The sequence below is a fragment of the Fusarium oxysporum genome, chromosome 5, assembly GCF_000149955.1.
Source record: "Fusarium oxysporum f. sp. lycopersici 4287 chromosome 5, whole genome shotgun sequence".
NCBI classification, from domain to species: Eukaryota; Fungi; Ascomycota; class Sordariomycetes; order Hypocreales; family Nectriaceae; genus Fusarium; species Fusarium oxysporum.
This window is the reverse complement of record NC_030990.1, coordinates 292,008-308,817: the sequence shown is the minus strand read 5'-3', so window position 1 is coordinate 308,817 and position 16,810 is coordinate 292,008. Positions and strand designations below refer to the sequence as shown.

Below are 16,810 nucleotides of genomic sequence, written 5' to 3'. Positions count from 1 at the left end.
ATATCCTAAGTACTTTCTATCACCCACAACAACACAACATCGATTTGCCACCCCATTTTCCTCCGTACACAATGAGTCCATTCTGGGGGCTTCACTGTTACTCGCGTTACTACCCCAAATCGAAATGGCCACTCCCCATCCTACCAAGTCAACCACATCCGTTCCAGAACGAACAGAAGAGGACAATCAACGGCTCTTTCAGCTCTACAAAAGCTGGATCTTGACGGAGAGAGACGGCAAGGCGCGTCTATAGGTATATCGGTTCGGCTACGAATATCCAGCATAACAAGAAACAGGAACGTCGGTGGGTGTGTTGCCTTTGCGTCAAGCAACGGCGGATTTTAATGGACCAATGACAAAAACATTGACGTCACCGAGGGCGGGCGGGACCCATTAATTACCATTGTTGGACGAAGTAGGTTTCCATTCCACGAATTCCACAATATGGATCCATTTCCATAATGGATCCATTTCCACCCATTCCACATCGAAATTATTAGTCAGCATCCATATCCACGCCATATTCACAAATGTGTCGTGGAGTGTCGTGGATTTGAACCCTGGTCCCACTTCTTGGTCTGAGTAGTTCTCTGGAACTTCTTAGGTCGAAGAGCCGCAAACTCTCGCTCGGAAGTTGACAAGAATCCAGCGGTCGCAGGAGAATCAGGCAGGAAGAAGAATGTCAAGACGGACCAAGCAATGGTGATGAGGCCAAAGATAAGGAAGAGCATCTACACAAATCAGTAATCAAATCTTTAAGTAAAAAGTCAAACTCACCTTCCACTGTTCAATAGGGCCATGGTAGCTCAGAATCCCATACGCAATCATAGCACCAACCATACTCGCCGACGCATTGCCCGCAAACCAGAACGAATGGCGCGATACATGCTCATGCGGCGTATACCACATTCCCGTGATAAGCGAAAAGCCCGGACTGATCGCACTCTCAAACACACCGAGAAAGAAGCGAAGAACCATGAGACTAGCGTAATTATGTGCAACAGCGTGAAGAGTAAGAATAACGCCCCAGATGAACATGAGAACGCTCAGATATTTTCCGAGAGGGAATTTGACGAAGCCGAGGGAGATGGGGTACGAAGCTACGAGGTAGCCTATGTAGAAAATACTAGACGCCCAGCTGAATTGTTGGCCGACGAGTTTCTTTGCTTGTTAGTAGGTGTTTGTCTTCATTGTGGTGATTACGTACCAGATCCTCTCTTAGGCCAAGAATAGCGCTATACGCCAAACTTGTCTCTGTATAAGGTCAATACCCGCATATCAATTGACACAATAGACTTACTGTCCAAATACTGCAATCCATAGCTAATAATAAGCAACGGCATAAGTCTACCAAATTAGCTTTGAACACCTGTCACTTCTTCAAAGCACATACCTCATATCAATCTTCCTTACAAGCTTCTTCTCCTCCTCCACCGACAGCGTATCAACAGTTCCCCGCGCATCAACATCCATCTCATATGAAGGCGTCGACTCTTTCATTTCTTTACCCTCCATGATGAATAATGTTACGTTGCAGGAGTGAGAAAAAAAGAAGGTTAAAACTCAAAGCGTTGATGGTTTTGAGTCAGTGTTGGGGCGCAGGGCCCAGTTATATTCTCTCCTTATCACACCCACGCTAGCCTTATTCTCTTATCAAATTCGGCTCCAAAATCTGGGGTCCCTTGCTTGTCTACCCCGGATTTGTGGCGCGATCTGTGAGTGGTCAGATTAATCGACGAGATAAGCCACTCGATTTATCGAGGAGATACCGAAGATGGAGGGCTGAGCTATCAATTCATGATGCTGTGCTCTGCTTGCTAACTAACTCGCGAACCGCCTCCATCGATATTCCCTTAGCCGACAGTGTCTTAGCCGATACCACGAGATTGTAAACGCCCTTGATAACGGGGTCTGAAATACTCGCCGAGATCCAATCTCGGTATACAGGGTCATGTGTTTCGATTCCCCCGATCAGAAGAGCCCATTGGAACCGCTCTAGGAGCTGCACTGGTCCCACGGGGATGGTGTGGTATGCTGCTGAGACTAGTTCCTGGAGGGCTCGCTCGATATCAGCTGGGACTGGTGTCTCGCCGAAGAATGTGTCGCGGCTGCGGTGCAGGTAAATTTCGAGGGCGTGGAAGATAGTTACAGCTACGAGGGCCATGAGTGGTGGTTGAGTAGACTGTTGGGCGCAGTCTCTTGATAAGGTGAAGAGAAAGTTCTGCTCCTGCACGACGTCAGTTCATGGCGGTCTCACAGATCACTGTCAACTTACCTCTCGTATCTTGTCCAGCTTGTTCCTAATCTCCAGTCCCTTCTCAAGTATAGCCAGCTCACTACTCTGGCTATACACGTTTATCTCGTATTGTATCGTAATTAAACTGAAGTAGACATCCAGAATCCTTCTCTGACTCGTCTCCGGCAAACTCTCAGACCTGAACCACGTCTCCGTCTGGTCTGGCAATATCGGCATTCGTGACAGAAGCCATATTCGCTGCCTCGTCTCATGCTTCTGGCTAACATAACTCGCAAAAGCAGCGCCGCAGCCAAAGAAACCACAGAATACATCGCGATCATAAATATACGTCAAGATCCGCGATAGCGTAACAGGTTCCGACGTTCCCGTATTCCCACCTGAATTGGCACAAACCTCATCTAGCGAAAACGTCGTAACATACGCAAGAATCGAGATACTCAACTCGCGCAATCTCTCCACCTCCAACGGATCTCTCCTCATCCAAAACATATAAAGATACAAAAACGACAACATCATCGCGATATGGTTCGTAGGCGATAGTGTCACGAGCGCCTGGCTTAAAAGCTGCGACCCGTTCTGAAAATGCAAATACGACTCCAAAGGCGGTCTATGGCTGAAGCCATGATGGATAGCAAGTTCGCTGTGTGAAAAGGCAAGAAGGAAATGCAACGCCATGGGATTCTGGACGGCAAAGTTGAGGAAGATGGAGTGTGCTGATAGAGCGGCTTTGCGTGTCGATTTCATGGGTGCGAGGACGGTGGAGTGGAATGTCATGGCTTGGACGTCGTCGCTCCCGATTGAAGGGGCGGGCTCGGTTGGGTTTGTGAAGGAGAATGAAGGAAAGAGGGAGAGGAGATCGAAGGAGGGTGTTGGGTATAGGATGAGCTGTGACGAGTCGTGGGGGTATTGAGGGATTGTGATGGGGTTGATCATGTCTTCTGGTGGTATGTCTGGGAAGTTCGTTGGTGATGCAGATGCTGCTTCATTCTCCACGGGTAGAACATCAAACGACATATCGGCAGGCAATCCCTCAGGCAATTGCAATTCCCCAGCAGGCGTCAAAGCAGGCGGCGTGACACTCTGCGAGCCCTCACTGACAGCATCATCAGTCTTTGGCACAATCGTCTGCGGCGTCCACTTCTCCCTCTGTTTAATCGGCCCCAAGCCTCTCCTCCTTTCCGCCAGCGGCTGCATCTGCGTCGCCCATCTACACTCGAGCCTCAGCCTCACACAGCGATTACACTGCGGCCTCGTCTCATCGCATTTGACCTTTTTAGTCAGACACGTCAAGCAGCCTAGACTGGGTCAATAGGGACCACTTCCGATTTTTCCGGGGGTAGCAGACTCACCGTTTTTAGAGCGGCCGCGTTCTACGCGTTTGCGCTTCTGGGGTTGAGGTTGGCTGGATGAACTGGATGCATTCTCCATGTGACTGGGGGGGGGGGGTCTGTTTGGGAGGACCGGATGAGAAGCTCCTTGCCAAATCAGTGGAAATGGAACTGGACTGATTATCGATTGATCGATTGCTTTGACCCTTTCTTTTCGGTCGTTAATCTGAAAGGACGCGACGCCAGGATCGTCCCCGCCTCTCGCAGCTGATATGTGGTCGATTAAACCAGCCAATCACCAACAAGTCACAATCGAACTGCGATACGACGAGATATGAATGCAATAACGAACAATTTATTGAGTCTCTTTCATTCCCTTCTTATCTTGTATTCTGCAGTTCCCTCTTTTCTATCTCCAAACTAATTCTTATCGTCAAAATGGGCAATTCAATCTCTTACACCACTTCAGAGTGTCGCGTCAACCTCCCAAATAATGGATCTCTCAAAGGTCTTCAGTTCGATTCCAAGTCCCGTCGCTTCGCAGGCGTTCCATACGCTCAACCTCCCGTCGGAAATCTACGATGGCGAAAACCTCAGCCTTTCCCAAAAACACATCAATATGAATCTTTAGATGGTTCGCCTTTTGATGCGACGCATTTTGGACCTGTCTGTCCCCAGGCGAATTACTCCAAGAACGTTAGCGAGCATATCCCCAAACATGCATACAGCGAGGACTGTCTAAGACTCAATATCTGGACGCCTGTGCCTGATCCGAACGAGCCGGATAAGAAATGGCCTGTTATGGTCTGGTTCCATGGCGGTTGGTTCCAGGTTGGAGATCCAAGTCAGGAAGAGAGTATGGATCCTTCTGAGCTCATATCAACTGGCGGATTACAAGCTGTGTTTGTAGCCGTTGGTTATAGACTCAACGTCTTTGGCTTTCTTGCTGGCAAGTCTCTCTTGGAAGAATCCAGTGGCGAGGCTGTCGGAAACTATGGTCTTTGGGATCAGCGTCTCGCTATGGACTGGGTATACGAGAATATCGCTGCCTTTGGAGGCGATCCTGAAAACATCATCCTGGCTGGACGAAGTGCAGGAGCTTACTCTGTTCTTGCACAAGCACTCTATGACTTCCGAGGTAAAGAGTCGCATGGTCGTTTTACAAGAATGATCATGTACTCCAATGCCATTCCGACACAACCCAAGACTGTTCAAGACTGCGAAGAGCAGTTCGATGAGCTCTGCGAGTACTTCGGTATACCAGCGGACATCAGCGGCGCAGAAAGACTGTGCAACCTGCGAAGTATCAGCGCCGATGATCTCTCTGCCGCGATCATGGAGCTGAAGAACCATACCTTCCGTCCCGTCACGGATGATCTGTTCATTCACTCGGGTATCTTCGATTACTATCGTGACGGGTCATTTGCGCGTGAGTTCAAGAAACGTGGACTCAAGCTCTTCATCGGCGAAGTCCTTGATGAAGATACCCTCTACGCCGTCACAAACCCTCCTGATCCCAACATCTCATCCCTTCAGATGCAAATATCCAACTATTACCCTCCCCACGTCACCGACCGTCTCCTCAAGCATTATTCCCTTCCACAGACCAAAGACAAGAAAGCATGGCAGCAGATCTTTGGACGAATCATTGCCGATGGCCAAGTCAGAGCTCCATCGCGATACCTGGTCGATAATCTGGTGCGCAATGGCGTTGACATCAAGAGTGTTTGGAGATATCTCATCGCATATCGCTTGTCGTTCATAACGAATGACGTTGCTCCAGCCTCGTTTGGTGTGAGCCATGCTATGGATAGGCCTATATGGAAGTAAGTCATGAGCCTCTACCCAGATCACCATACTGCAGACTTGCTAACATAGTGTAGTTACTCTATTACTCATGGGCCAACGCCCGCGGAGAGAGACCTTATGGATGCATGGATCAGAGATCTTAGGGCCTTTGTTAATGACGAAGAAGGATATATGTATGGTACTGAGCTGACTACAGAGTATAAAGTCATGCAACCGCAAGGAACAATTGCGATTGAGCGAGATGGACGATGGGAAGAGCTGCTACAGGTCATGGATATCTTTAGCGCATGATAGACCTCGTAGGTACATTGTTTTAATAACCCGATGATTGACATTTACTGGTCGAAGTGTCACTTGCTACCATCGGTTTCGCCCCATATTCAGTGTTCCCTTATGAACTCGTCCTTTAGTACCTTGTCTTGCCCCACTAAGATGTGATCACGTAACGATATAAGCTAAATTCTCACCAAGTGTTGCCTAGCAGAAATCTCAGTCACATCAACCCGGAACTCAAGACTAGCTTCAAAGCTATGAGTCAATTTGAGGAGAATATCTATCCACGATGGGGATCATTAGCCATTGAGCAGTACCTGCTTGTAAGTTTTATTTCTGTATGATCCTACGCCCCGCTTACCACCTTGACCAGAAAAAATGGGACTCAACTTCAACCCTATCCGTATGTCAACAGCGAGATCAGTTGATTCAAGCCTTTCTCCACGAGGATGACGTCTCAGGTTTCGTATCTTCAACTCTGGATGCCACCTCAAGTCACGTACAAGAATTGATCCAGACAGCCATTGCTCCGTGGCGATCACAACACCTTCGTCGCATAGCAGAGAAATACCTGCCTGGTAACGACTTATACGGCAAGTTGGTTGCCTTGCGTACACACTATGGCGGAGTCAGTGACGATGTAAAGTTTCGTCACTGGATTTACGACGCAGCAGCTGCTTTTGCAGAAGATAATCCCCTAGGCGATCTATTCGGAGATTCCGAAGATCACTGGTGGCGGATCCTTGACGACGCCTCGCTCTTCGATACTGGTGCTCAGGACTGGGAAAGCATATACAACAGATTTCCGGAACTCGCTTCACCAGAAGTCTGCCGTACCTTCAGTGATGGAGATGTAGCAGAGGTCAAAGAAGAAGTCTCAGCCGTCGGCGCTTCACGAGAACCCGAAGAGGACGACTATGAGGATGCTATAGCCCATGCTGCAATTTCGGGCTGTTGGTTACTGGTGTTTGACCGAGAGTCATTTGAGGATGAAGAAATGCTTCTCGTGTTTCGAGACAAGATGGGCAATGTTGTCAGGCAATCGTCTATCAAACCAGAGGATTTGGAACACATTCCTCACTACATCATGCGTGGATCCATCACCGAATCAGGATTTTGGCGTGATGCAGAGATTGGGAAGGAGTACAAAGGGAAAGGGAAGATCATGCGAGGGATTTTACCCAGGGTTATGGCGGAAGCTGAGTAGTGTCACGATGATTTCATGTAATATGTAGCGGTAGAAAGGTCTATATCGTACTAGATGTGGTTCGGTTTATTACAAGGCCATTCTATACTGAACAAATTGACTCTCAGCCAGAGTATCATAAAGCTTGCGTGCCGCTGTATTATCATGCTTGGTAACCCACTGCACCCTCATGAAACCCTTCTCTCTCCCAACATCTGCAACAGCCTGCGTCAGCTTTCTCCCAAGACCCTCCCCACGAACTTCAGGATCGATAAACAAGTCTATCAAGTCAACACCACTCCTCACAACTCACTTTGCTCTCTTTGCTTACCATTAAGTAAAAGAATCTGCTTCTCGCTCCAAGGCGTCTGCTCGGGAAAGAAATGCGCTATCCCAACCAATTTCTTCTCCTCTCCTCGAACTTGTCGAACGATCAGCGCTTGCAGTCCATTCTTCTCTTCGATAATGCGGTCGAAAGTTCGTGCGTATTGATCCTCGTCAATCTTGGATTTGTAGAAGTCGATGTAGGCGCGGAATAATTTGGACCATTCTTCGTAGTCGCTGCGGACTGGCTTTTCGATTAAATATGATGCTGAAGACATTGTGGTGGTGGTAAATGAGAAGAGGATGGTATCAAAGAGGGGGAGATAAGTGAGATTGGACTGAGAGGGCGCTGTTTAAAGCTTCATCATCGGCTCCGAGGGGCCGGTTCCGAAGACTCGGGCCGGTCTAGGCTAGCGACCGGGAGTGTCACCGGCATGATAACGCCTTTTATCGCAACCAGTATGAGTCAATCGACTTATAAGTGAAGTTTGGCGCTAAGTCTCAATTGTCTCTTCTGGCTGCAGTTGCTGATTACTCTCTTGTTGTCTTGTGAAGTCGCAGTTGAGGAGTCTGCACAGCCATGATGTCATCAAGCATAACTCCGCTTCTGGCCTCGAAGGACATTTACACAAGCAAGCCAGGTCAATGTTGCTGACTCATATGGGATTGAAAGCTCAGACCGTATTGACTCAAGGGCCGAGATCCTTCTCATATAATCACCGACTTCAGCCAATGGATCTCACTCAGCGTCGCATGCTCAAGCGCATCTCGTATAGAAAGCGGGACGGGCCCCGGATCAGGACCCGAGAGGTACGGGAGTAGATCCTTCGGCGGTAAGAATCCATGTGGATCCCATCGGAATATTATGGCCGAGGGCTATTGCATAGTCTCGTAGCATCACTTTAAACATATACTACAGTCGTGGTCAGAGACCTGCATATGTCCCCAGTGTTCATGCAGAGTTACGGTCTCTTCAGGCGACTCTAGGCCACAATCGGCAGGTAAATCCTTCAATCCATGCATGTGGTGAGATTTAGGTTGTATAAATCCATTTGCAACATCGGCTGGATAGAAATAGGAATGTGGTCAGTTAAAGGATTCGATCCTAGTAATTGACAAGTCATATAGCAACAATCATTATATAAAAGCTGCCGACGACCCGAAGGACCTCTATCTTTTCAACAATCTGATCAAAACAATCATAAAAATGCAGTTCTCCATCTTCAGCATCCTGGCTATCGCCACCGTCGTCATCGCGGCCCCTCAGTCGTACGTTCTCTTCAATACGCAACAGGTCTCATAGCTAACACTTTCGAAGGTCCTGTAACAACGGCGGCCTGTTCTACTCCGACCCAAAGACTCTTGAGCCCTGCAAGTCTGAATGCGCTGGCGGAACCTGCGCCTTCCAAGGCAAATGCGAGACTGATCCCAACATCCCTCTTCTCTGCCTGGCCAAGTGCACTTGCTAAACGTCTTGGCGATGTCGAGGACAGGATAGTGACAAAGCGGATGGTTTATGAATGATGAGGATTATTTACGATTTTGCTAGTCACGGAAAACAATAGCTAAAATGAATATTGCTTGATTCAAAAAGCTTTATGTGTATAAAAAAAAGTTCCATGATGCTAATATTTGCCCCAACGTCGAATCTCTTCTCGCTACCTAGGTATTATCAGCCAGTGAACTCATGACTACCCTTCACCTCCTAAACGACAACAGGAGAAGATCTTCGAACCGTGAACCACCAACCTCCGGCCGTTGAAGCTCTGTGAATTGACTCAGGGTCACCAAATGAGGCCCCGGCACTTTCCACGCAGCAGCCTCCCAAGCACTCTCACTATCCGCATCCCAAAGCTTTGTCCGCACATCAAACGGCAGAGCCTCCACGCAAAGTGAATGCATCGTATATCCCCTCTTCAGCGAACTATACACTGCTAAGAGAATATTGCAAACCATTATAGTCCTTCGCACATTCTCAGAGAATAACCATGCTTTCCACGGACTTAGCGAGCTTGGTAGTTGAGTTGGTGCATGCTGCCATAGTTGATGGGTAAGAGCCCACATTTCTTCATTGTCACGTTCAATGTCATCTTCGTTTGTGTCGTGACACTCCAGGAGACGGATGATTTGGGCGAGGCTTATTGCTTGTGCATATGCCAGTGTGTCTGCGAAAGAGGCTGTGCGTTTCGAAAAGCGAAGGAGGCGTCTGATTGTGAGGCGGAGGGCATTAAGGCGGCTGCTCGCCAGGTATTCGCCGCCGATGTGATAGCTGTAGCAAACATCGCTAACTTCTTTGATTGGTGGTGGTAGTAAGGGATTGTACAGTGCAGAGTGAATGAAGGAGGTCTTGCCATGCTCAGCAAACTGCCCTGGGAAGCTTCGAAGGATATCAGATAGATGATGGAGTGTCGGCTGATCAATCACCCGCACAACTTCGAGATGCAATGGATTAAATATTTGGAGAGCGTTGTTCATCGACTTGCTCATGACACTAAAATCGTTTAACCTCGCCAGGTCTGATTCTGCCAGAGGAAGTCGAGAACCGTCATAGTAATCATTAGAGAGGACTTGTCGAATGAAGAGCTGTAGCCTTGTATCCAGGACACCATGGACCATTAAACGCGATAAGCTCTGAGAGATCCCTTCTTCCTTTATCTTTCGAGATTTAACGATGCTTTTGAGCGTCTTTTCGTGGATAGGCATGGCTGCAGGAGCTGGCTCATTGGTGTACCGACAGGGAATACGCTTGGTGGAGCATCTCTCGCAACAGGGACTGGCGAGATTGCATCGGCGTCGGGCTTTGACGCAGGCTTGGCACGATCTCTGTAAGAATCCCATCCTGAACTGGCCTTTGTGTGTAATACCCGATGACTACGGATGAGAAGAGAATGTTTCTTTGTTGCGGGAATACTCGAACGAACGATGCTTGACTAATCATCAACGGCAGATATGCATGTTCCAAAAAAAGGACTAGTCTCCACCTCGAAGTTCAAAAGAGTTTAGTTTCCACCTGCTGGCTAAAAGAGGCTTAGACTCCACCATCTTCATGACGAGATGAGCTTGGATTGAGGCCATGATAATGATGAAATACCTCGATGCTGAGAAATCATTTGCGTTTGAGTAAATCTTATACTGAACTGAGAGTCTATAAGTAGTCCAGAAATTTCCAGTCATGTAACGATATCACCAAACACAATTGATCTGCATTTGCAGCTCAAATATCCACTTACCCTGCATCTTTTATTTTATACCTACCTTCACCATGTCTGCTGAGATCAAGAACGTCATGGTCCTCGGAGTGAGTTTCTCTTCTTACATCCTCATCGAGGTATCGAATTATCGGGCTGATAAAGACAACAGGGTCGCGGAAATCTCGGACCATATCTCATCAGAGCTCTTGTTAAAGCAGGCTTTAAAGTTTCAGTTCTTAGCCGAACCTCATCCAACGTTACAGACTTAACATTTTTGGATGCTGCGGTTGTCAAGTCCGACTACACTTTCTCGTCTCTTGTTGACGTCTTTACTGGACAAGATGCTGTCATCTCTACCCTTTCGACCGCCAATATCGCAGAGCAAAAGATCATTATTGACGCTGTTGCAGCTGCAAAGGTCAAGCGATTCATGCCAAGCGAGTTTGGAAGCGACACCTCAGTCGATGGTCTGGAGAAGATGGCGCCTTTCCTCAAGGGAAAGCAGGACGTTATGGACTATGTCAAGTCTAAGGAAGCAGACGGGCTGTCTTGGACGGCGATTTTCACTGGCCCTTGGATTGACTGGGTAAGTCTTTCGAACTGATGGAGGAAAGTGATGTTCTGACTGAAGACGTTAGATGCTGGTTGAGGGCAAAGGATTGCTTTGCCTAGACATCAGGACTAAGACTGGTGAGCTTGTCGACTCAGGCGAACCAAAGTTCACCACTACGACCGCATCACAAGTCGGCGAAGCTACAGCTGCTGCACTCCTCCATTCCGAGGAGACTAAGAACGAATACGTTCACGTCGCATCCTACAATACTTCTCAGAACCAAGTCATCGAGGCTCTCGAGAGAATCTCAGGCACCAAGTTTCAGCTCGAGAACTTGGATAACAAGGACCTATACGCTCGCGCAACAAAGCATATCGAAGAAGGCAATTGGGGCAGAGGGTACTATGAGCTGGCTACTGCGACGGTCTACAGTGATGCGCCTGTTACATACTTCGCAGACGAAGCGGCTCATTGGATGAAGGTGCTTGGTTTGGTTCAAGACGAGACATCTGATGAAATGATCACCCGTGTTTTAAAGACAGTTTGAGTCTGCGGCACAGAAGGGAGAAGGGATCATGAGACATCACGTGGTCTGGTGATATACCTCGGCATATAGGAGCGGCCTCACCGCCAGTGCCAAGCCAATACAACACGGCATTCCCGAACAATGCACCAGGATACACATTATCATCAATAGTATTCATTGTTCATATCTCTTTTGTTATTCATAGAGACTATCATGCGAAAATCATGCAAAGCTATATGCCGTAACCATCCCAGCCGTTATTCATTTCCATTTAATGCCAGAGAGCATCATTGGGCTTGATGCCCTTCTCCTTGCAGTGATCATAATACAACTTGGCGAAGCTGAAGATATCAAGAGTAAACTTCAAGCTATCATCATCGTTGAGGAACTCAATGCTACCAGAGATGGTAAACACGATATCAGTGTTATCCTCGACGGACAAAGTGTGGATAACGCCGGGGTTCTCGCAAACCCAATCTCCAGGTCGGGCAACCCAGTCGTATCTAGATCGCGATAGATTAGCATCTCAATCTTGTACAAGGCTAGGGGGGAAAACATACTCCTTGTAGCCCCATTCTCCTGACATGGTAATGGCTGTAACGGTACCACGGTGTCGGTGCTTGCCCAGGCTGGCAGCGACCTTTGATCGAAGACCGACGACGAAAGTACCCGTCCTGTTCTCCATGCGCAGGGGCTTCAGCTCAATGGGTCCAATCCAGGGAAACCAGAGAGTATCGTTCTTCTCGTTGATGTAGACGTCGGGGGCGCTGTACTTGTCGACGAAAGCGAGCTCAGACCGCTCGTGCTCGTTGAGGGCGGAGCCATCCTCCTTGGGTCGCTCGGGAAGCTTAGAGACAGGCTCGGGGACGAGATCGGGAGTAGTAGTAGAAGGAGCCATTGTGAGATGTGCTGTTTTTGAGGCGTAGATATGTTGTGCAGTAGTAAAGTGTAATAGAAGGTTAAAAGTGCCAAGTTGTACTACGGGCCGTTCCTGGGCTGGATTTATTAAATGTAATTTTGTACTGTTAGGACCCTTGAGGCGAATGAGGAGCGGAGCCGATGAGGGGAAAGGATGACTATTGATTGTGAGACGATTGGTTGCGCTTGTGGGCATTCGAAACGCGTTGCCCGCGGTGTAAATCCTTTAGTCCCGGGGCATACCGCCATTTCGAGTACTAGACTGTCTCTGACTCGCGATAGCTATACTCATACGGAGCAATAGCCCGCTCCCGCCCACATACCGCCCATAGTCTCAACGGCTTCTTGAATTCAAGACATTAAGGGTCTTGATAATATCTTAGTGAGAAAGTGTGATTAGCAGAGTTTGAAAGGCGAAACTGTGGTTTTGCCTGAAGGTGACGATCTTGTCTGCATAAAGCTTCATCATGCAACGTCAAGCACAGACCCCATTTTTCTGCGCCCCTGACGCTTTTCTTCCTCTTCTGGCAGAAGGATTCAGGCAAACTCCACAGACGGTGTTTGCCGTACAAGTTCGGTAAAGAGAATTAGAGCGGAGCGGTAAGTGTAGCATCATTTTTAGGCCATAACCCACTGGCTGGTCCACTGGTCTAAACCGTTCCGAGACTAGATGACCCCAGATCCGCTGCGACGTTGGAGGCTTGTGCCTTGTTGAGAAGCAGAAAAGATAAGGGAGTGCCGTTGTGCCAAGTCTGGCATGCCCGATTATTCGGGATATTTATCTCCATTATAAAAATGATAATTGATTGGTGCATTTGGGGCGATTGGGTAAGAGGATTGGATACCTTGTTTAGACGCGCTGGCGCGGTGAGTAAAGACCCTGAACCAACAGCCAAAGCAAGACACACTTTCACAAGGGTTCAGTCCTTGCTTTTTACGCTCGATCTCACCTTTTCTTTATCCGGACCAGGCCCTTGGGATCCTCAATCTTGGGTTCTGAGATCTTCACCGAGAGGAAAACCTCGCATTGCTACCTTACAGTTGGGCCTGAAGCTAGGCTAACTTGCCCCCCGGGAAGTCTTGTATCCGCTGGGCTAGTAGGCGGATCCACTGGAGCCTTTTGGTTGCGGCACGACACCCGCGTAACTACCGTCTTCCCCCGCGCGGCCACAGCGGCAGATTCTGGGTCATGCTGTAATTTTGCTAGCCTTACGAGCTGATGCGGGAGCGAACCCGTGTTGATGCTATTGAATGCTTAGCGTGTGTTATGGCGCCAGCGCAGAGAAGCGTCTGCCTCATTTATTGACGTCTAAACTCTACCAGCGTGGTTGTGACAAAAGAAAGTTTAAAAGAGTCAGAAGATGCTGACATGCCACGTGAAGATTACTCGTAATTCCACATATTGACTTTTGCGAGATGGTCCACTATCGATATTAACTGTCAAACAATAACAAGGTTTGGCCCTGACACTTGGGAATCACGATGTGACAATGCACCTCATCTTGAAGGAATCCTTCGCGCGCCCAGAGATTACCCGCAGAGCCCAGAGCCAACCTTTGCAAGCCATCTGCTGCTAACAGAGAAGACCAAACCTAGAACAGGAGAACGAGCTCTTCTCCTAAAAAAGCCGGTGGACCCGTCGAATGTCACATTGTGGAACCGACTAGTTCGCTAGCTCAACTCCTTAGACCTCATCCAGCGACGATCATCGCCGTTGAAGAAAAGGGCAGACCTGGCAGGGTTAACAAGCGCGCTTTAAATTTCACCCAAGTTTTTTTTTTTTTACGAGGGGACCTTGGACTTGATCATCGCAAGCTACCCAGGCACAGTAGCTTGGTTCTTGCGTTCCCCTTTAGCTCCCAGGTCCACATACCGGTTCGTTTCGAATAGAATAAATTAAAATGTTTCCTTTCGGGGAACTCTTTCCCTCCCCCCTGGCGTAATTATACATATCTCGCATTGTATCCATCCTCTCGGGTTCGCGTTGGTCCTTTCGCTCTTCTCGTCATCTCTCTTTTCTCTCCAAACTCTGTATGGTTGGGCTGCCCCCTCTGGTTCTTGACGAACTGAGTGAGCAGGAGTAAGCAAGAAGCTCCAAACCTTGATTCGCGGAGGTGTTTGCTCTTTCTTGCTGTTTACCTCCGTGGACGGTTTAATCCACATGGCGAAGCTGGAGTCCAAGCAGACGGACCTTTGGGTCGTGCTGTTTGTCACTTTTGCTGCTGCGACCATCATCACCATCCTTCGGTTATTGAGTCGTCGGCTCAAGAGAATTCCTTTGTCATGGGATGATTACTTTGCTCTTTGTGGATATGTAAGTTTTTGGTCTGCTGTGGGTGAAGTTGTGAGTGCTGACAGTTTTTAGGCCATTTCTGTTGGTTGGATCATCATTATTCCCTACTGTAGGTTCCCGCATAACGACCAACGACCGATAACGATACTAACAGCCGCCAAGGGGTCAATCATGGTCTTGGACTACATATTACGGATGTCGTAGAAATCAGGAAAGTTACTTTGGAAGATGCATTATATCAAGGAAAGCTATTGCTCTTCATTGCCGAGCTCTTCTACGCCTTCGGTCTCTTCTTCGCAAAGGTCTCGATTCTCAGTCTCTACTGGCGCATGTTCCGAGTCAGCAACATTCGACTACCGATTCAGATTCTCTTCGGATGCGCCATCATCTGGATCATCTTCCGAGTATGTACATCACGATCAATTGAGGCTTCCAGGCTAACTGGCGGTAGATCTTCATGGGTATCTTTCACTGCGTCCCCGTCGATGCGTTCTGGGATTCGAAAGCAGGCGGATACTGCGCCATTGAGGATAAGAAGTTCTTTTTTGGCACGACGCTGGTGCACGCTGCCATTGATATCGCCATCTTGATCCTTCCGATGTGGCAGATTGGTAAACTGCAGCTGCCAATGATTCAGAAGGCTGGCATTATGGTCATGTTTACTTTTGGCTTCTTGTAAGTGACCTGTACCTTGGGTCAATTGATGGATTTACTGACAGACCCAGCATTTGCGCCGCCGCTATCCGACTTATTGTCGCTGCTCGTGTCTTTGATGACAAGTCCTACGATTTGACATGGAATATCTGCGACATTGTCATCTGGGCAACAGTCGAGGTCAATCTGATCAACGTCTCTGGTACGCATTAATCCCACCATGCACCCAACGATATCTAACATGTACAGCTTCACTGCCCACGATTCGACCCGCGTGCACATACATCTTCACCTGCACGCATCCCCGAACCCGAACAGGCGCCAGCTCAGGAAGTTACCCCAACAGCTACGGCCGCAGTCAAACCAAGCAGTCCATCCGTCTCGACACCATCAACAAGTCCACGCCCAACGACGAATCCAGCTCAACGCACCAACTCGCCGATTCCGACGACGGCGGTGGTCGAGGCTCAGTATCAGACTTTGAGAGCCACGCCATCGACCGGTTCAGACCAGCAGGCAACAAATACACATCTACAGTCACGGGTCAAAGTCCAGGCACTGGAGAATTCGGAGCAAACTTTGGTGGCATTCTCGTCAAGAATGAGACGACGGTGCACGTTTCTAAACACTGATCAAACTGGTACACGATTTGGAGTCATTGGAAGAAGCGATGTTATGGATATACCTTGTAGAGTAAAATAATTAATAGCAATGTCGAGTCATTTAGACCCAAATAGTACGAACCATTTCAACCAATCGCAACGTGGGCATGATGATTCTGGTGACATTAGTGGATGGGCCCCTGCGTCTCAAGCGTGAACTCTGGGATGATCCGCGGTGTCTCACTACAGATGCCAAAGCAGGTTTCCAGCACCGAATCCACTGAAGAAATGTCACGGATCATTCCGTTGCAGATCCTAAGAAACTGTTTTCGTACCTATCTCCACTGTTGGCGACATGTCTCGTCTCTTAAACCCCACGCATCCATAACTATTTGACCCATTCAGTTCCACAAACCTCAGTCCGTGGCCGCTTAAGCTTCGGGCGGCTGTCACCAAAATGTCATTCTACGCATTGACTTTTGCACTGACATTAGCAAAAAGTCTAGAACTTCTTAAACTGAGGCTGACGATATGACACTGCAATGTCAACACCGTTCTTGCTCTAGTGACCTCAGTTTTTGCTTTTTCCACGTGCATCTCAGCTTAGTCCTGCGTCTGCGACCAAAGAAGCTCAATGCCCAATAAGAAACAATGCCCTGAAGGCGATCAGACGCATCAAGGTAGCATCGTGTCTTTTAGTGATGGAGTCGGAAGTTGGAAGAAATACTCCGGAACTTCCGCCAATGTGACATCGCACCATTTGCGCTAATGCGTCGGAGACAGGGTCAGGGCTTCGGTACTTGAGGACTGAAGTGAGGGGAAGCCGTGGTTTTGGGAGAACGCCAAATATTGGGTTTAGCAGCCAATAACCGGTGCGCTATAGTTTCAGCTGGCTC

At 48.4% G+C, this 16,810-nt stretch overlaps 10 protein-coding genes across 11 annotated transcripts; 5 read left to right on the top strand and 5 right to left on the bottom strand.

Annotated features, from left to right (window-relative positions):
- Positions 1-524: 524 nt before the first annotated feature.
- Positions 525-1,563, bottom strand: FOXG_15283 (uncharacterized protein; the record flags this gene model as incomplete). Its single annotated transcript, XM_018395368.1, has 5 exons — positions 1,394-1,563; positions 1,301-1,347; positions 1,208-1,254; positions 778-1,161; positions 525-731 (listed from the first exon to the last, which is right to left on the bottom strand). The coding sequence occupies exons 1-5, from the start codon at positions 1,513-1,515 to the stop codon at positions 525-527; spliced, it is 807 nt and encodes a 268-aa protein (XP_018255215.1). The 5' UTR covers positions 1,516-1,563.
- Positions 1,564-1,656: 93 nt separating this feature from the next.
- On the bottom strand, positions 1,657-3,803 carry FOXG_15282 (uncharacterized protein). Its single transcript, XM_018395367.1, has 3 exons — positions 3,607-3,803; positions 2,276-3,552; positions 1,657-2,227 (listed from the first exon to the last, which is right to left on the bottom strand). Exons 1-3 carry the CDS (start codon positions 3,683-3,685, stop codon positions 1,796-1,798), a joined length of 1,788 nt encoding a protein of 595 aa, XP_018255214.1. The 5' UTR covers positions 3,686-3,803; the 3' UTR covers positions 1,657-1,795.
- A 220-nt stretch (positions 3,804-4,023) lies between these two features.
- Positions 4,024-5,685, top strand: FOXG_15281 (uncharacterized protein; the record flags this gene model as incomplete). Its single annotated transcript, XM_018395366.1, has 2 exons — positions 4,024-5,411; positions 5,469-5,685. 2 exons carry the CDS (start codon positions 4,024-4,026, stop codon positions 5,683-5,685), a joined length of 1,605 nt encoding a protein of 534 aa, XP_018255213.1.
- Positions 5,686-5,924: 239 nt separating this feature from the next.
- Positions 5,925-6,915, top strand: FOXG_15280 (uncharacterized protein; the record flags this gene model as incomplete). Its single annotated transcript, XM_018395365.1, has 2 exons — positions 5,925-5,990; positions 6,041-6,915. 2 exons carry the CDS (start codon positions 5,925-5,927, stop codon positions 6,872-6,874), a joined length of 900 nt encoding a protein of 299 aa, XP_018255212.1. The 3' UTR covers positions 6,875-6,915.
- FOXG_15279 (uncharacterized protein) lies at positions 6,899-7,899 on the bottom strand. Of its 2 annotated transcripts, none has more exons than XM_018395363.1 (2): positions 7,185-7,899; positions 6,899-7,134 (listed from the first exon to the last, which is right to left on the bottom strand). In XM_018395363.1, the coding sequence occupies exons 1-2, from the start codon at positions 7,453-7,455 to the stop codon at positions 6,944-6,946; spliced, it is 462 nt and encodes a 153-aa protein (XP_018255210.1). In that variant the 5' UTR covers positions 7,456-7,899; the 3' UTR covers positions 6,899-6,943. The 2 variants fall into 2 exon arrangements, with proteins under 2 accessions (XP_018255210.1, XP_018255211.1); XM_018395364.1 differs by having other exon boundaries at positions 6,902-7,068; positions 7,185-7,474.
- A 362-nt stretch (positions 7,900-8,261) lies between these two features.
- Positions 8,262-8,877, top strand: FOXG_21878 (uncharacterized protein). The gene is made up of 2 exons (XM_018402252.1): positions 8,262-8,446; positions 8,496-8,877. Exons 1-2 carry the CDS (start codon positions 8,385-8,387, stop codon positions 8,644-8,646), a joined length of 213 nt encoding a protein of 70 aa, XP_018255209.1. The 5' UTR covers positions 8,262-8,384; the 3' UTR covers positions 8,647-8,877.
- On the bottom strand, positions 8,748-9,938 carry FOXG_15278 (uncharacterized protein). The gene has a single exon (XM_018395362.1). The coding sequence runs from the start codon at positions 9,878-9,880 to the stop codon at positions 8,876-8,878; it is 1,005 nt and encodes a 334-aa protein (XP_018255208.1). The 5' UTR covers positions 9,881-9,938; the 3' UTR covers positions 8,748-8,875.
- Positions 9,939-10,439: 501 nt separating this feature from the next.
- Positions 10,440-11,468, top strand: FOXG_15277 (uncharacterized protein; the record flags this gene model as incomplete). The annotated part of the gene is made up of 3 exons (XM_018395361.1): positions 10,440-10,475; positions 10,538-10,954; positions 11,007-11,468. The coding sequence occupies 3 exons, from the start codon at positions 10,440-10,442 to the stop codon at positions 11,466-11,468; spliced, it is 915 nt and encodes a 304-aa protein (XP_018255207.1).
- A 131-nt stretch (positions 11,469-11,599) lies between these two features.
- FOXG_15276 (uncharacterized protein) lies at positions 11,600-12,785 on the bottom strand. Its single transcript, XM_018395360.1, has 2 exons — positions 12,008-12,785; positions 11,600-11,950 (listed from the first exon to the last, which is right to left on the bottom strand). Exons 1-2 carry the CDS (start codon positions 12,559-12,561, stop codon positions 11,719-11,721), a joined length of 786 nt encoding a protein of 261 aa, XP_018255206.1. The 5' UTR covers positions 12,562-12,785; the 3' UTR covers positions 11,600-11,718.
- A 1,451-nt stretch (positions 12,786-14,236) lies between these two features.
- Positions 14,237-16,066, top strand: FOXG_15275 (uncharacterized protein). Its single transcript, XM_018395359.1, has 6 exons — positions 14,237-14,679; positions 14,731-14,767; positions 14,821-15,062; positions 15,110-15,333; positions 15,384-15,514; positions 15,562-16,066. The coding sequence occupies exons 1-6, from the start codon at positions 14,527-14,529 to the stop codon at positions 15,942-15,944; spliced, it is 1,170 nt and encodes a 389-aa protein (XP_018255205.1). The 5' UTR covers positions 14,237-14,526; the 3' UTR covers positions 15,945-16,066.
- Positions 16,067-16,810: the final 744 nt, after the last annotated feature.

Bases quoted from the DNA above. Each gene is read 5' to 3' on its own strand.
- FOXG_15278 (XM_018395362.1), bottom strand. From the start codon at position 9,880: ATGCCTATCCACGAAAAGACGCTCAAAAGCATCGTTAAATCTCGAAAG.
- FOXG_15279 (XM_018395363.1), bottom strand. From the start codon at position 7,455: ATGTCTTCAGCATCATATTTAATCGAAAAGCCAGTCCGCAGCGACTAC. The intron at 7,135-7,184 runs GTAAGCAAAGAG...TTGACTTGATAG, and splicing joins GCAGATTCTTTTACTTAATG to ACTTGTTTATCGATCCTGAA.
- FOXG_21878 (XM_018402252.1), top strand. From the start codon at position 8,385: ATGCAGTTCTCCATCTTCAGCATCCTGGCTATCGCCACCGTCGTCATC. The intron at 8,447-8,495 runs GTACGTTCTCTT...ACACTTTCGAAG, and splicing joins GTCATCGCGGCCCCTCAGTC to GTCCTGTAACAACGGCGGCC.
- FOXG_15275 (XM_018395359.1), top strand. From the start codon at position 14,527: ATGGCGAAGCTGGAGTCCAAGCAGACGGACCTTTGGGTCGTGCTGTTT. The intron at 14,768-14,820 runs GTAGGTTCCCGC...ACAGCCGCCAAG, and splicing joins GATCATCATTATTCCCTACT to GGGTCAATCATGGTCTTGGA. The intron at 15,063-15,109 runs GTATGTACATCA...AACTGGCGGTAG, and splicing joins TCATCTGGATCATCTTCCGA to ATCTTCATGGGTATCTTTCA.
- FOXG_15276 (XM_018395360.1), bottom strand. From the start codon at position 12,561: ATGCCCACAAGCGCAACCAATCGTCTCACAATCAATAGTCATCCTTTC. The intron at 11,951-12,007 runs GTATGTTTTCCC...ATCGCGATCTAG, and splicing joins GGAGAATGGGGCTACAAGGA to ATACGACTGGGTTGCCCGAC.
- FOXG_15282 (XM_018395367.1), bottom strand. From the start codon at position 3,685: ATGGAGAATGCATCCAGTTCATCCAGCCAACCTCAACCCCAGAAGCGC. The intron at 3,553-3,606 runs GTGAGTCTGCTA...GACCCAGTCTAG, and splicing joins ACGCGGCCGCTCTAAAAACG to GCTGCTTGACGTGTCTGACT. The intron at 2,228-2,275 runs GTAAGTTGACAG...GACGTCGTGCAG, and splicing joins AGCTGGACAAGATACGAGAG to GAGCAGAACTTTCTCTTCAC.